The sequence below is a fragment of the Haemorhous mexicanus genome, chromosome 1 (genome assembly GCF_027477595.1).
Source record: "Haemorhous mexicanus isolate bHaeMex1 chromosome 1, bHaeMex1.pri, whole genome shotgun sequence".
In the NCBI taxonomy this organism is placed as follows: domain Eukaryota; kingdom Metazoa; phylum Chordata; class Aves; order Passeriformes; family Fringillidae; genus Haemorhous; species Haemorhous mexicanus.
In genome coordinates, this window is record NC_082341.1 from 17371977 (window position 1) to 17385001 (window position 13025).

Here is a 13025-nt window from a genome sequence, read left to right on the forward strand (position 1 = left end):
ACAGGTACCGCGCACGCGCAGTCCAACGGCCCGGCGCGCCCCGCCTCCCCCCGCGCCGCGCGGTACCGGCAGCAGCTGCGCCTGCGCGGCCGTTCCGCGCCGGGCGCTGGAGCGGGTGGCGGCGGAGGCCCCGCCCCTCATGGCGCCGTTCCCCTGGCGGTTTCCCCGGTAACCGACAACAGCCGCCGGCCCTCCCCGAGCCCCTCGGCGAGGCGGCGCTTCCCCGGTCCGAACCCCCCAGCGGGGTGGGTACCCCGCGTCCAGAGCCCCCCAAGCAGGCGAGCGCTCCCCTGTGCCCGGGCTCCCGCGACGGCAGCATGGCCACGCAGAGTGCCCAGGAGGGCGCCTGTGACCCGCCGCCCCGGCCGAAGCAGCCCGCCAAATCTGACGGGTATGTGGGTGTCACAGAGCTGCTTGCGGGCAAGGATGGCTGGTTCTGGCGAAGCAATGCATCTAACGGGTAACAGGTTTTTAAAAGCCCCAAACAAACTAGTTTTTGCATAGTTACTCCCCTTCTTGAGGAGTTACTAGCTTCAGGAAGGACATGGAGGTGCTGGAGTGTGTCCAGGGAAAGGCAGCGAACCTGGTAAAGGGTCTGGAGCGCAAGTCAGATGAGGAGGAGCAGCTGAGGGATCTGGGGAGGTTCAGCCTGGAGAAGAGGAAGCTCAGGGGTGATTTTATTGCTCTCTACAACTGCCTGAAAGGAGGGTGCAGCCAGGTGGGGGTTGGACTTTTTTCCTAGGCAGTTAGCGACTGGACTGGACGAGAGGACCTGGCCTCAGCTGCCCCAGGGCAGCTTTAGATTGGGCATTAGGAAGAGATTTTTCACAAGAATGGGTGATCAGGCAGTGGAGTGGGCTGCCCGGGAAGGTGGTGGAGTCCCTGTCCCTGGAGATGTTTGAGGAAATACTGGATGTGGTGTTTAGTCTAGTTGACAAGATGGTGTTGGACTTGATAAATCAGAGGTCTTTTTCAGCCTAATTGATTCTGTGATTCTGTGATCTGAGGGTTTACAGTCTGCTCCAAGAAGTGATGATTTAAGTTGGGTGTCTTCAGTGACATCTTGTTAGTTCATAATTACAAAACACTCCTTCTGTGCATGGGAATTACATGACATCTTTGTTATTTGCACTTAGAACAGCTCAGTGAGGAGCTGAAAAGGTGGGCTTTCCAGTTTCCATGCTTTCTGTGTTTCTGGTGTATCCTCTGACATTGTTTCTTTTGCTTCCTTTTCTTACCTTTTGCCTTAAAAATATAAGAAAAGGCCTTTTGCCAAGAGCTATGAAGACGTGTTTTTTCAAGTCCCTATTTATGTAAAAGGCTGTTACACTTTAGCATCTTTAGTGAAAGGGTAGGTTGTAACTCAATAGCTTTAAAACAAGTAGATGTATCAGTGACACTCATTAGAACAAAGATAGTTATCCTGTTTCAGGTCAAAGGATTCAGACTTCTGAGATTACCAGTTCTGAGTGCCATGGAAAAGCAGGTCTTTAAATTTTGTTTGTTTTCATTGTCCATGGATATAGTTTTGGACAGGTACTTTTGAAGGCAGAGGAAGGTGAAAGGACAATATGGTGAGGCATGCACACTAAATCCATTCCTGACTTAATACCATTCAGAGATTTGGATACTCCATGACCATTAGGTTCAGTTTAGGCAACAGATTCCTTGGTTTAGATATAATCTGACTAAATCCCCTTTTGATCTCACTGACTTCTGTTGTCACCACACTTGCAGCTTAGGTTCACAGTGCGACAAATATTCAACTGGTAACAGGACTATTGAACCTGGTTAATAGCATGATTTGACCAGTTTTAACTAATGCACACAAAATCTACTTTTTTGTATGGGTTTTTTTCCCAAATGAAATCATATATATTTCACTCTCAACTGACTAGTACTGCTTATGAAACCACAGCAAACATCCTAATTTTCCCCAGCTTTGATATTCCAAGTTGACGCCTAAGGAATAGGTGTCATCTTCTGTCTTCTTACAGATGCGTTGTCTCTTTTTCCCTTCCTAAATGATGAGCAGATTAGATTCTGATGTTGCTCATAACCATGTTTTCTGCCCTTCAACCCTCTCTAACCCTTTGATATTGAGCCACTTCCTTGATCTGGAAAGTCACTGAAAAGATAACAGATCCCCCAGCTCTTTGTCCAAAGGAATGTCTATAGCTGTCTACAAATGATGTCTTCTTCTACCTCCTGCCAATATGCAAGAAACTCAGTATCTTCTCATGCATTTTCTCATTCCAAGACTGTGAACCACACTAGCTCAAAATTTGCATCAAGCCTTTCTGTCCTGTGTGCTCATGATGCCACTTCTAGAAAATGGTGAGGAATACTGTTATTTATCAATTTGGTGGGTTTGTGCAGTGTCTATAGCTGTTTGCCATGAATTTAACAGGAAAAAAAATTAAAAACCCTCATTCCTTATAATTAGAAGTATTTCAGGAAGTATACAGATAATCCTCTCTCTGATTTTGGAGCCCAAATCTCCAAAAGACAAAATAAGTCCACAATTTTAATGAAGTCCTCTGACATGTTCTAATGTTATGATCAAGTACAAATACATTTATTGGACATTTGCAGCTCATGGACAAGAGCTTTCATCAGTGTTAGTACACATTCAGTGGCCCAGGATTACATGATTTCTCTCTTCCTATTTCAGTATTTCCATAGAATGGGTTGCGCTATATGTAATCTTTTTCATTTTTTTTTGTATCCTTACTTGAAAACATGACATCATTTTTTTCAGAAACACTTTTTTTCTGTAAAAGAAGCACAGTTTTTCATAAGTTTGTGTCTACCATAAATTAATATGATATGTTTTCTAAGGATGGACAGATTATAAAAGTACAGTGAGGGAACCTTCACTTCAGGAGCAGGGAGTTCTGCTTCCTCGAGCAAACATCTGTGAGAGCTCAATCCTTCAGATAGAGGCAAGATGTTGGCAATCAGCTAATGATCAGCATTTGGCTTCTTTTGGAGATTTTGATTAAAGCAGAAGTTATCATGCCATATGCAACATGGTATGCACACATGCAAAACAGCAGTGTGTGCATACCATGTTCATACAGCTTTTCATGTCTGAGCCCTCACTGATTTTCACATCAGCTGTTTCAGTGCCAAACCCACCACTGATTACCATTGTTCAGGATCACAACTCCTGTCTGTGTAACATAAGGAATCTGCAGTGTGCTGTGCTATTTCAGAGCAGTCACCCCTCTCATCTCTCAAAAGTGTCTGTAACAGATGGTTCGACTGGAATGTTGAGACAGTGATACAGTGGACAGTAATAAGAAAAACTGATGATCAAGGACATCCTGTACAATTCTTGACTGCATTTGACATCTTTTCTCAAGCATAAATCATAGAATCATAGATAATGCTGAGAGTTGGAAGAGGGCCATCAGGATCATTGAGTCCAACTCCTAGCCCTGCACAGGACGCCCCAAGAATCACACCATGTACCATAAGGAATTCATGCAAGCAATACTCAAGTTTATTTACAAAATATAGTTTTGTTGGAATTCAGAATGTCTGCGTTCAGCATATATATTTGGTATTTATTTCCCCAAGTGTGATAATCCTGACCTCAGAGACACAAGAGCAGAAGGAAGAAGCAAGCTAACTTCAGAACCAGAAAGCTCATTTGTCAGTACACTGCTAGATTTAGCCTTAGCATGGAGGCTGTGTGAATTATGGTCTTTATTTGGGAGACAGTACAAAACAAAACACATTAGGCTTTCGCCATGAGCTACTGCAAAAAAGTATATTCTTTGAAGAACTATTTTGAATATTTTTCTGACCCTTAACTTCTTTATGGATATTTTTTAACCTCTAAGGTATATATCCAAACTTAGAGAACTTGTGAAACATGAAGCAGAGAAAAATAAATCTCAGTGGAAAACTATGGGGCCAGCAAAAGTTGCAGTGCCATCTCCAAATGATTTTCTGCAGAAACGTTCCAAGGAACCCAGGCTAGCACCAAGTAAGTGTAGACAAGTGTAGAAAATATATGCAGTGTAATGTATTTTTTAGAGTAGAAAGTTACATCTTTGTGTCCTACAGTACTATGGTATGGGCAGCTATTGGGTTGTAAAAACAGAAGTACTGGTTTGTGGGGTCAGTATCAGGACCCCTATTGTTGGAATCAGTATCTATATTGTTGTGGGGTCAGTATCAGGACCCAGCTGTTGTAGGAATGAGCTTTGTGACTTGTGACATTACACATATTTACTGCCAAAGAAGAACAGGAACTCAGACAGCTTGGATCAAATCATTATTTCTGGTAATGATAATGAATGAGAGTTATGTCTAGTGGGAAATATGATAGGAAATAATTATTCTTAATTGCTTACTATAAGCGAGACTACTCAGGATACTATTGAATTTCTGTTGGTGCCTTGGAGAAAAGATTACACTAAAATGGAAGAGAGCCTATATTCTCTGGAGAAAGGCTTATGAGAAGTTGTTTACTAGGATTAGGGAGCAGCCAAGAGCAGGGCTCTTCCCTAAGGAGAGATGAGTCAGACATTGAGGCCAACCACCATGGAGACTGGGCAAACCTCACTAAGAGAGTGCAGTCCCACCATGTCAGGCAGGCCAGCAGAGTGGGGTGGTGAGGAAAGTCTGTCCTGTCAGTGTGTCCCACTGACCATCAGGCAAAATCGAGTTACAGGCCACGTCCCTCCACTGATTCCATATAGCTCTTCAGGAGCAGGACTAGGGGCAGACATGGCTGAGACAGCTCATCCAGGTATTGACAGGTGAGGTGGGGTTCCTGAGCCCAAGGGGGCGGGGTGGATGCCCCAGGTGAGACTGGACAGGACCATTATTGCCCAAGGGCTCTGACAACAAGCACCTCTACTAAAAGTAGTTATAATTACATTTGAAAAAAGTCCTGTACTACTACAGTTAAGAGAAAATGAGTGACAAATAAGGAAAACCCATCTGAAACACCATAGTATTTCCTAGGTAATGAAACTTCTGTTAGGCCAAACAAACATACCTCCCAGTTCATTGACAGGCAGTTCTTTCATTGTAGATACTGTTGGGTTCTATTTTTATGTAATTCTGTACATAGCTTTTCCCTTTTGAAAAGTGTAATAATATGAAATTGAAATCTCTTCAAATTTATTGCTGAGAATGTTTACATGCTCTATTCACAGAAAAAAAAGAAGAGGATGGTAAAAAATTGCTTCCCTTATCAGTGCCGCCCAGGACATACCACCCAGTTACTCGTATTAAAAAGAATTTTATAAGTAAAAATGCAATTGCTGTTATGACAGGGGAGCCTAAAAAGCCTCGACATTTTTGTGTTGATACAAGACAGGGAGATAAATATCTCCTTGAACCTTCAGGACTTTTTCCAAAATACATTAATAAAAAGGTATGTTTTATTAAATTATATTGGAAACACTATTCGTAATGCCTGTTTTAGTTTCACTGTTGCATAGATACCATGGCTGTTTGTGTTAGACCTCTTGAATTCATCGAGAAGAAATCACTGGCCCTAGATTTGTGCCTTGCTTTTATCTGTTTTCATTTGCTTATGCTGTCAGCCAAAAAATTTGCGGAATGATTGTTCTGAAGCAATGGCATATGTCTTGCATTGGGAACCCAGGGAGTGTTTAATGGGGAGACATGGAATTCTGTGATGAATGAATGTTTGCTGCTTAGAAAAGACAGGCAGGGAAGAAGAGAAGTAGGGGTTGCCCTTTGAATGAATGAGCTGCTCAAATACATGGAGTTCTTCTATGAAATTGGCAACAGACTTGTTGAGCCTGTGGGTCAGAATCAGAGGAAAGGCCAGCAACTGTCAAAAGTGGGTTTGTTATGTAGCACCAAATAAGGTGAGGAGCTGGATGAAAATCTCTTTTAGCAACTTGAGGAAATCTTCAGATCATGATGCAGCTTCTTATGGAAGACTCCACTCTCCTTGAAAGCTGCTGAAAGGATAACACAATGGCATGAAAGCAATTGAAAAAGCTTCCTGAAGCATGCCAGCAACATCTTTCTTCACAGATGGTGCATGAGCCAATCAGTGGTCATGCTCTTCTGCTACTTACAAACCAGGAAGAATTGCTCAGGAGTATGATAATCAGTTGTAGTCTGGGTAGCACAGACCATGTAGCAGTTGCAGACCCCCTCCTGTTCAGGGAGCCAGCTGGTAGGGTACTGACTGCTCAGGAGAGCAAACAGCAGCTTATTGAGGATAACTCCTCTTTGCACAGGAACAGTCTATCCCCTACCCAGGAAAATAAGATCTATCAAGAGTCTGGCTTATTTAAACATGTAACCCATGACAGAGTGTTAAGAGATGACATAAAACATAACTCGTGACAGAGAAGATGCCAAAAAGAACCTGAAGCCCTTGCAGTACTTTTCAATGGCTAAACAAGTAAACAATGCTAGTCATCGTGCTGCCTGACACTAAAAGATTAGTGAATAATTTTGCATTTAGTAGAAAGAAGGTAGACTCTGATATCTTTTGGCTAGAGAAGCTTCATTTTACAAAGGTTAAGGCAAAATAGGTGTGTTTCCCCAAGAATGTCTGGGATATTCTGAAGTTATTTTTTCCTCGCTGAAACCCATCAGTGTGGGATAGTTCATCCTTCTTAACTACTCCAATTTTCATGTATGTGTTCTTGTATGTTGGAATGTTCAGCAAAAATCAGGATGCAGGAAGACCTTTCAAAGACATTCTCTAAGGAATATTTCCAGTCATAGAATCTGACACTATAAAAATGTAAAATAGGTCACTGTCATGAACAGGTTTCGAACTCCTGGCTCAACCATCAGTTCTTATAAATAGACATTGTGGTTTCTGGATTCTCTTGTCTTCCAAGGTTGTGAAAATAAATTGAAGGGAATTGTTTGTGTGTTTTTCTCAGGCTAAAAAGATGATAATGTTTGACATTTTAAAGAACATGGTGACTTAGGATTTTAGTGCTCAGTAGCACAAATTGTCATTTCAAGCTATTTTTGCAAATGGATGGATGACAGATATCTCTTTGTTTCCTTCTTAAAAGTGCATATAAGGAATTTCTTCCTTCTCCTTATAGAATTACGGCATTTTACCAAAATATGTGACACAGAGAAATGAAGAAATGAAGAGAGAGGAGGAAGAATACCAAGCCAGTGTTTTGGAGCAACTCAAGAAGAAAGCCATGAAAGTACTATCTGAAGAAGAAAGGACAAATATTCTGAAGGTGCATATTTTGATTTAGTGTAATTAATATAATGTCCAAAATATTAAATGTGGTAATGTAAGTCTATATGAATAATAAAAGTACACTTTTTTGGTTTTTTAAGTGAAATTAATTACTTGGCTACTTTTTCACTAGATGGAGCTGTAGAACAGTTGTATACAACTGAAAGGAACTGATTTAGCTACAGTTTTAATAGTTTTCAATTCTGTTTGTTCTTATTCACATTAATGACTGGAAATTTCAGTGAAACTTCAAAGAGCAGAAAATCACCAATATAAGATTTAGTGACACTTATTATTGGAGAAATTTTTTTTTTCCTAATGCAGAATATTACTTCTTTTACTGGCAGTTTCTGTCTTCACATTGTGACCTCACTGATTAAAGCATAATGACTTGCTTTAAAATGTGGCAAAAAAAACCCCAATATAGTCATAGAACTATGACTGAAAATTTTGTATTTTGTCAAGTTGTTCTGTATACTGTCTTTCATACAGTTTTTATTGCACAAGAGTTTTTAAAGAGTATTAATACCATAAAAGAAGTAGGGCATAAAAGAGATATCTTAAAAGTATATACTGACCTAGATCTGGAATTTTTCTTGACCACTTTTTAGACAAATTTCCTATGAAAATGAAGCTTGTACGTCTGTGATATCTGTATATCAGTCTGTCCCTTAATAACTTGCTCTTAGCATCCACCTGAAACAAATTAATAGATAGATGGACAGCTCAAAGATACTGAATGCCCACAGAAAAAAATATCTAGAGAGAAAACAATGTCTAACTTGCTTGTCTGAAAAACAAACTGGTTAATTGGCAAGGTCTGAAATGTCCAGCACAATGGTCTTTTTCATATACAACAAGCAGTAGAAGCTAGGAAGGAGTATGGGAGAGAGGTGAGGATATTGCACTGACAGCAATATAAAGAACAAAATGTATTTTTATGGTGAGAAAGGCATGGGACAAGTTGATGGTCCAACAAGTTAACAATGCAGCAAAAATATAAGTGCAAAAAAGGCATGTGGGTTCAGCTGCTCACCATTCTGCATTTAGTTTGATTAAAATGATGTTCTATATTTTTCAATAGAGAAATATTTTTTCATTTTTCAATTTTTTAGATTGTTTTTATTAACTCAGTATTTATTTTAATTTTTTTTTCAAAAACATTTACCCTTCCTTGGGCTTACTTATACATTTATATTGTCAGGAGGAATTAATGTCCCTAGGGTATGTGGCTTCTACCCAGTGCTCAGCTGAAGACATATGGGAACTTCTGTCCTTTAAAATAATTGACATTGCTAGTGAACACATGTGCACTATCTGATTTGAAAGAATACGTGGCAATAGATGTCTGAGACCAAAATCAAGCCTCATGACCTTACAAAAATAAAGGGAAGTAATTTGTGCCAACATTTTTTGAACTCTTCATTGTGCTTGCTTTGGTTGGGATTTTATGAGGAATAAAAGTGAATGTTGATAAATGCAGTACATATTTCTCACTGATCCAGCATGTATTAGAATTCCATATATAGAGTTGAATATTCAGTTTGTGATCTAGCTGTAGGAATAGTGGTCAGCAAATTACATTGTTGGAGGAGCTGTGAAGGAGATTTTTACAGAGTCATGATCTGTTTTTGATCTCTCCATTTTGTAGGGATAGAGAAATTTTGATGAATGTATGCTCTAATGTTTTAAAATTCACTGTTTTCAATCATTTCCAAGCCAGTTCTTACTAATGTACACAAATAAGAATTATTTAAAGAATCTATTAATTACTCTTTTATGAAAGTTTTTGAAAAGATGAGTTTTATTTTTATGCCTATATATTTGTAAACTGTACCTGATGCCTGGTAGACTGTGAAACTTACCAAAGTACTTTACAGCCTTGGATAGCAAAAACAAGTATCATTACCAGGCAGTAGGTAAATATCCTTGTTGCTCTAAGTTTCACATGTAGCAGTAAGGTTTTTAAGCTTATGTAAATATTTGTATATGAAGATTATTGTAATGACCTTTATGAACAACACTTAGATGCTTAATATGAATATTCAAAAAGCATGAATTGCTATGCAATAAATACACTGGTTTGAATTGTTAAAATATTAGTTCATAATAAAGATTAGATTTTTCTTAGTGTTGTCAGGAGAGTTAATTTTTTTTTTTTTTTGTAAATCAGTTTATACAGTCAACAAAATATAAGTTTTTAAGCCCAAGAGCCCTTGAGTTCTGAAATAGAAACAACAGTCTTCAAAGCTAAATATGTATAAAAATAAACCCTCTAAATTTAACTTCAGTATGTTCATCAGTTAGCGAGACTGTGAGAAAAGTGTTTAATAATAATGGAGGACATGAGGTTGGAAATCACAGTGTGCCATAAAATCAATATGCCAATTGAATCCAGTTTTGGTTAGGGAGAAGAGCTGAAAACTTTGGTTCCCAAGAGAGTAATTTAACTTCTTTATTCTTGAAGATACATTTTGATATCCTCTAAGGTGACAGAACTGAGAGCCATAAACATTTTTGAGAACTGTTTTCTCACCAATTGGTGAGAAAACAGAAAGGTAATTCATTGCAGAGCAGCATTCAAGAGAGGTAGTAGTTACTGAAATTATTGTTGATAGGGTCAGTGACAGTTAGGGTTTTTAGTCCAAATGGTAAAAACATTGCTGATAGTTGTTACTGTAAATGTAGTTTAGAAGGGGAATGCAATTATTCAGTGTTTTTTCAAAGTAGTTTATAGAAGTTAAAGTGCTGTGGAATCAGTTTGGTGACCATGGTCTGAACAAAGTCTTGATTACAGAAAATTAAGCTGGTGGTGAGATGGCCTGAAACTTTGCTGAATATGGCTGGAGTTCTAAGCATCATAGCTCTTAAGGATTTAATTGATTTGGTCCAATTAAGATGACTACACATTATTCATGTACTTATCTATTATTTTTACATTGCAGTGACACTTAGCATATGTAATGTAAATAAAAAAACCAAGTAGTTCATGTACATATTGTTCTTACTCATATATTTCCTCTCATATATTTCCTTTTCATGTAATGGCACCAGGCACTGAAAAAGAACTGGGAGGAACTAAATCGTGCATATCAGGGTCTTCCAATAGTAACAGACACCAGGTACAAGCAGATGCATAAAGAAGAGCTGGAATTAAAGCTGAAACAACTGGAGCATGACATAGCAGCAATTGAGAAGCACAAAAGTGTCTACATTGCAAATGTGTAAGGATTGTTGTTCAGATACGGCCTCTGTTCTCCTTTTTCTCTGTCCTCGCATCTCCAAGAAGTGCCTCTCTAAATTCCCAGAAGATGCTACTGTCAACTATTTAGAAGGAAATACTCAACTAAGTATGTAGCATCTTAGAAAAGTTGTTACATATAACTCTCATCTGTAAAATTCCCCAAACATTTTGAAATAAAAAGCTTAACTAAACTTTGAGTATGAATAATGAATTTAATTTATTATTCTTTGTAAGTTTTATTAGCTACTAAGATTTTTATAAACATCATACAGAAAGCATATAAAACACTGTTTCTTATGTTTGGAGTACCTCTTTCCTTGCCTAGCCAAAACAAAGGGAAATAATTGGCTGCTGAAGATGGCTTGGTAAATATAACTTCAGGATGGAATGGCTTCTGGACTATATATTAAAGACATGTTGTGCTTTACTTAAAAACTTGAGTAATTGTATTTCTAAACAGCTTGGGTTCTGTATAACATTTTGTGTACTTAGTTTTTGTTAACAAAACCAATTTTTATTGTGGAAACCTGTAATAAGACTTCACACAATACAGACACCACATGTGTGTTTTTACAAGTACATAATTCTGTAATACTATAGTAAATCTACAGTTAAATTAGAAAAATGTGTTTTGACTGGAATTATGTGTGTACTGTTAGAATGAAAGCAATATACAAGCATCTGAGTCAAGACTTAGACAAAAATTATATCAGCACACTCTCTTGCAATTGTTTGCATAGAAGGAAAAAAGTTTTTTTTTTCCTGCTGCTTAATCTTTGCTTCATAGAATTGTAGGTATTGTTTAGATTAGAAAAGATCTTTCTCATCCTTTCAGAACACAGCTTTTTCTGTATGGTGTCAATCACTACCACCAGCAGCTGTTGTGACATCATCATATCTGACATCAGCAAAGGATAAAGTAAAAAATTTGAAATTAACTATGAAAACCCAAATTTTCCCATACATTGAGTTCCTTTCCTAAATTTGTCAGGGAATGGCTTTGAAGACTTCACAGTGAATTCTAGGCTCTGTTTCTTGTGCATGTTATACTTGTCTATGACATACACTAGAAACACGTGGGTGAGCAGGAATGTGTATTTTCTTATTTGTAACTTATTGTTAAACAATCATGTTTATTTTTGAAGGATATAAGCTGGAAGAAAGCTGCAGATTTGTAAAATGTGGATTCAAAAGAAATGAATGTGTCATTCAAAAGAATGACACACTGTATATTTCAACAAAACTACACTTAATTGTTAGCACTTAATAATATGTGACATTATCTTCTAGTGAAGTACCTGATGGCCCTCTTAAGAAATTCAGTGTAATCAGAAAAGGCTGTTTCTTATGGCTTGAAATAAAAAAAAAAAGATTTGACTCCACAAGAGCATACATTCCCACTGCCTCCCAGTCAGCCTTTATTTATTTGCAGACTGGCCGATTTAGGTTAGGATCAGTATTTGGTTCTTGCATTTATCATCAGTGCTAACTTTATGGAAATACAAAATAGATGGTGGCCTATCCCAAAATTTGGAATGAGCAGCTAGGCCACACTTAGAAACATTCATCATTCACCAGTAGAAATGACTGCTTTTTAACATTGTCAGAAGTATGGTAATACATTATTGGGAAATTAGGAAGTGAATGGGAAGGGATGCAAAAAATATTCCTGCTTAACAGAAGAGACAAAAGCCAGTGTCCTTCGGTACCTGGACTGTCATTAGTGTCCTTCAACAACGCTGTGGCATTTTTTTCCTGAGCCTCATATAGCTCTTTGCAGGTTGATCTGCTGCATGTTCCCCTCATGAGACATGCGAATTGCTTCTGTCACCCTATGGAGAGGCTTTTGGTATGTATTCCATGGAATCTGCCTACACCTCTGATTATGGAGAAAAAATATAATGAAAATCGTTGAAAATGCATGCAGAAAGATAATGTTCTTACCCTTTACCTCCCACTGGGAAATTTGACAAAATAAATTTACAGAATCCAAAGCAATGTAACTCTGTATTTATATGTTCAGGAAATGCCAGTAATTCAAAGTATAATGTTCATGAATCAACTAATATGTACCATTGGTATAACAAAATTAAAAAGGTGAATAAACTCAATTGTTCTGATAGAATTCTTCCCTCATAAAAGCTATTAAATAGTAACAGAAACAAGTCTGTCCACAGGCTAAAAAGTAGCATTACCAGTTGAAACATCTTTTAAATTCACTAGTCAGTTACTAATAATCAATGAAATAACAAAGACTATAACCAAACTGCTTCAGTACTTCATAATTATAAAACCGGTAATTTTAAATTGTCCATATTAAATTGGATAACCATAATAAAACATGAAAAATGGGGCATAATGATCTGTTGGTCAGTAAGAGTTAGGTTCCCACAAACTGAAAATATTTCCTGTTGGAAGTTGTGCATGACAAAGCTGTGTATCTATTTTTTAAAAATAGCAACGTGAAATTATGATGAATATCTCACTGGCTTTTCTTGAGAATGAAACTATTTATATTCAGGAAGGAAGGGATCAGATATGGCATCATCACAAACAGAG

General features: G+C 38.0%; 1 protein-coding gene across 1 annotated transcript; it reads left to right on the forward strand.

Moving 5' to 3' along the window:
• The first annotated feature begins 167 nt into the window (after window positions 1-167).
• ENKUR (enkurin, TRPC channel interacting protein) lies at window positions 168-10657 on the forward strand. Its single transcript, XM_059841554.1, has 5 exons — window positions 168-391; window positions 3852-3997; window positions 5178-5398; window positions 7074-7220; window positions 10277-10657. The coding sequence occupies exons 1-5, from the start codon at window positions 318-320 to the stop codon at window positions 10448-10450; spliced, it is 762 nt and encodes a 253-aa protein (XP_059697537.1). The 5' UTR covers window positions 168-317; the 3' UTR covers window positions 10451-10657.
• Window positions 10658-13025: the final 2368 nt, after the last annotated feature.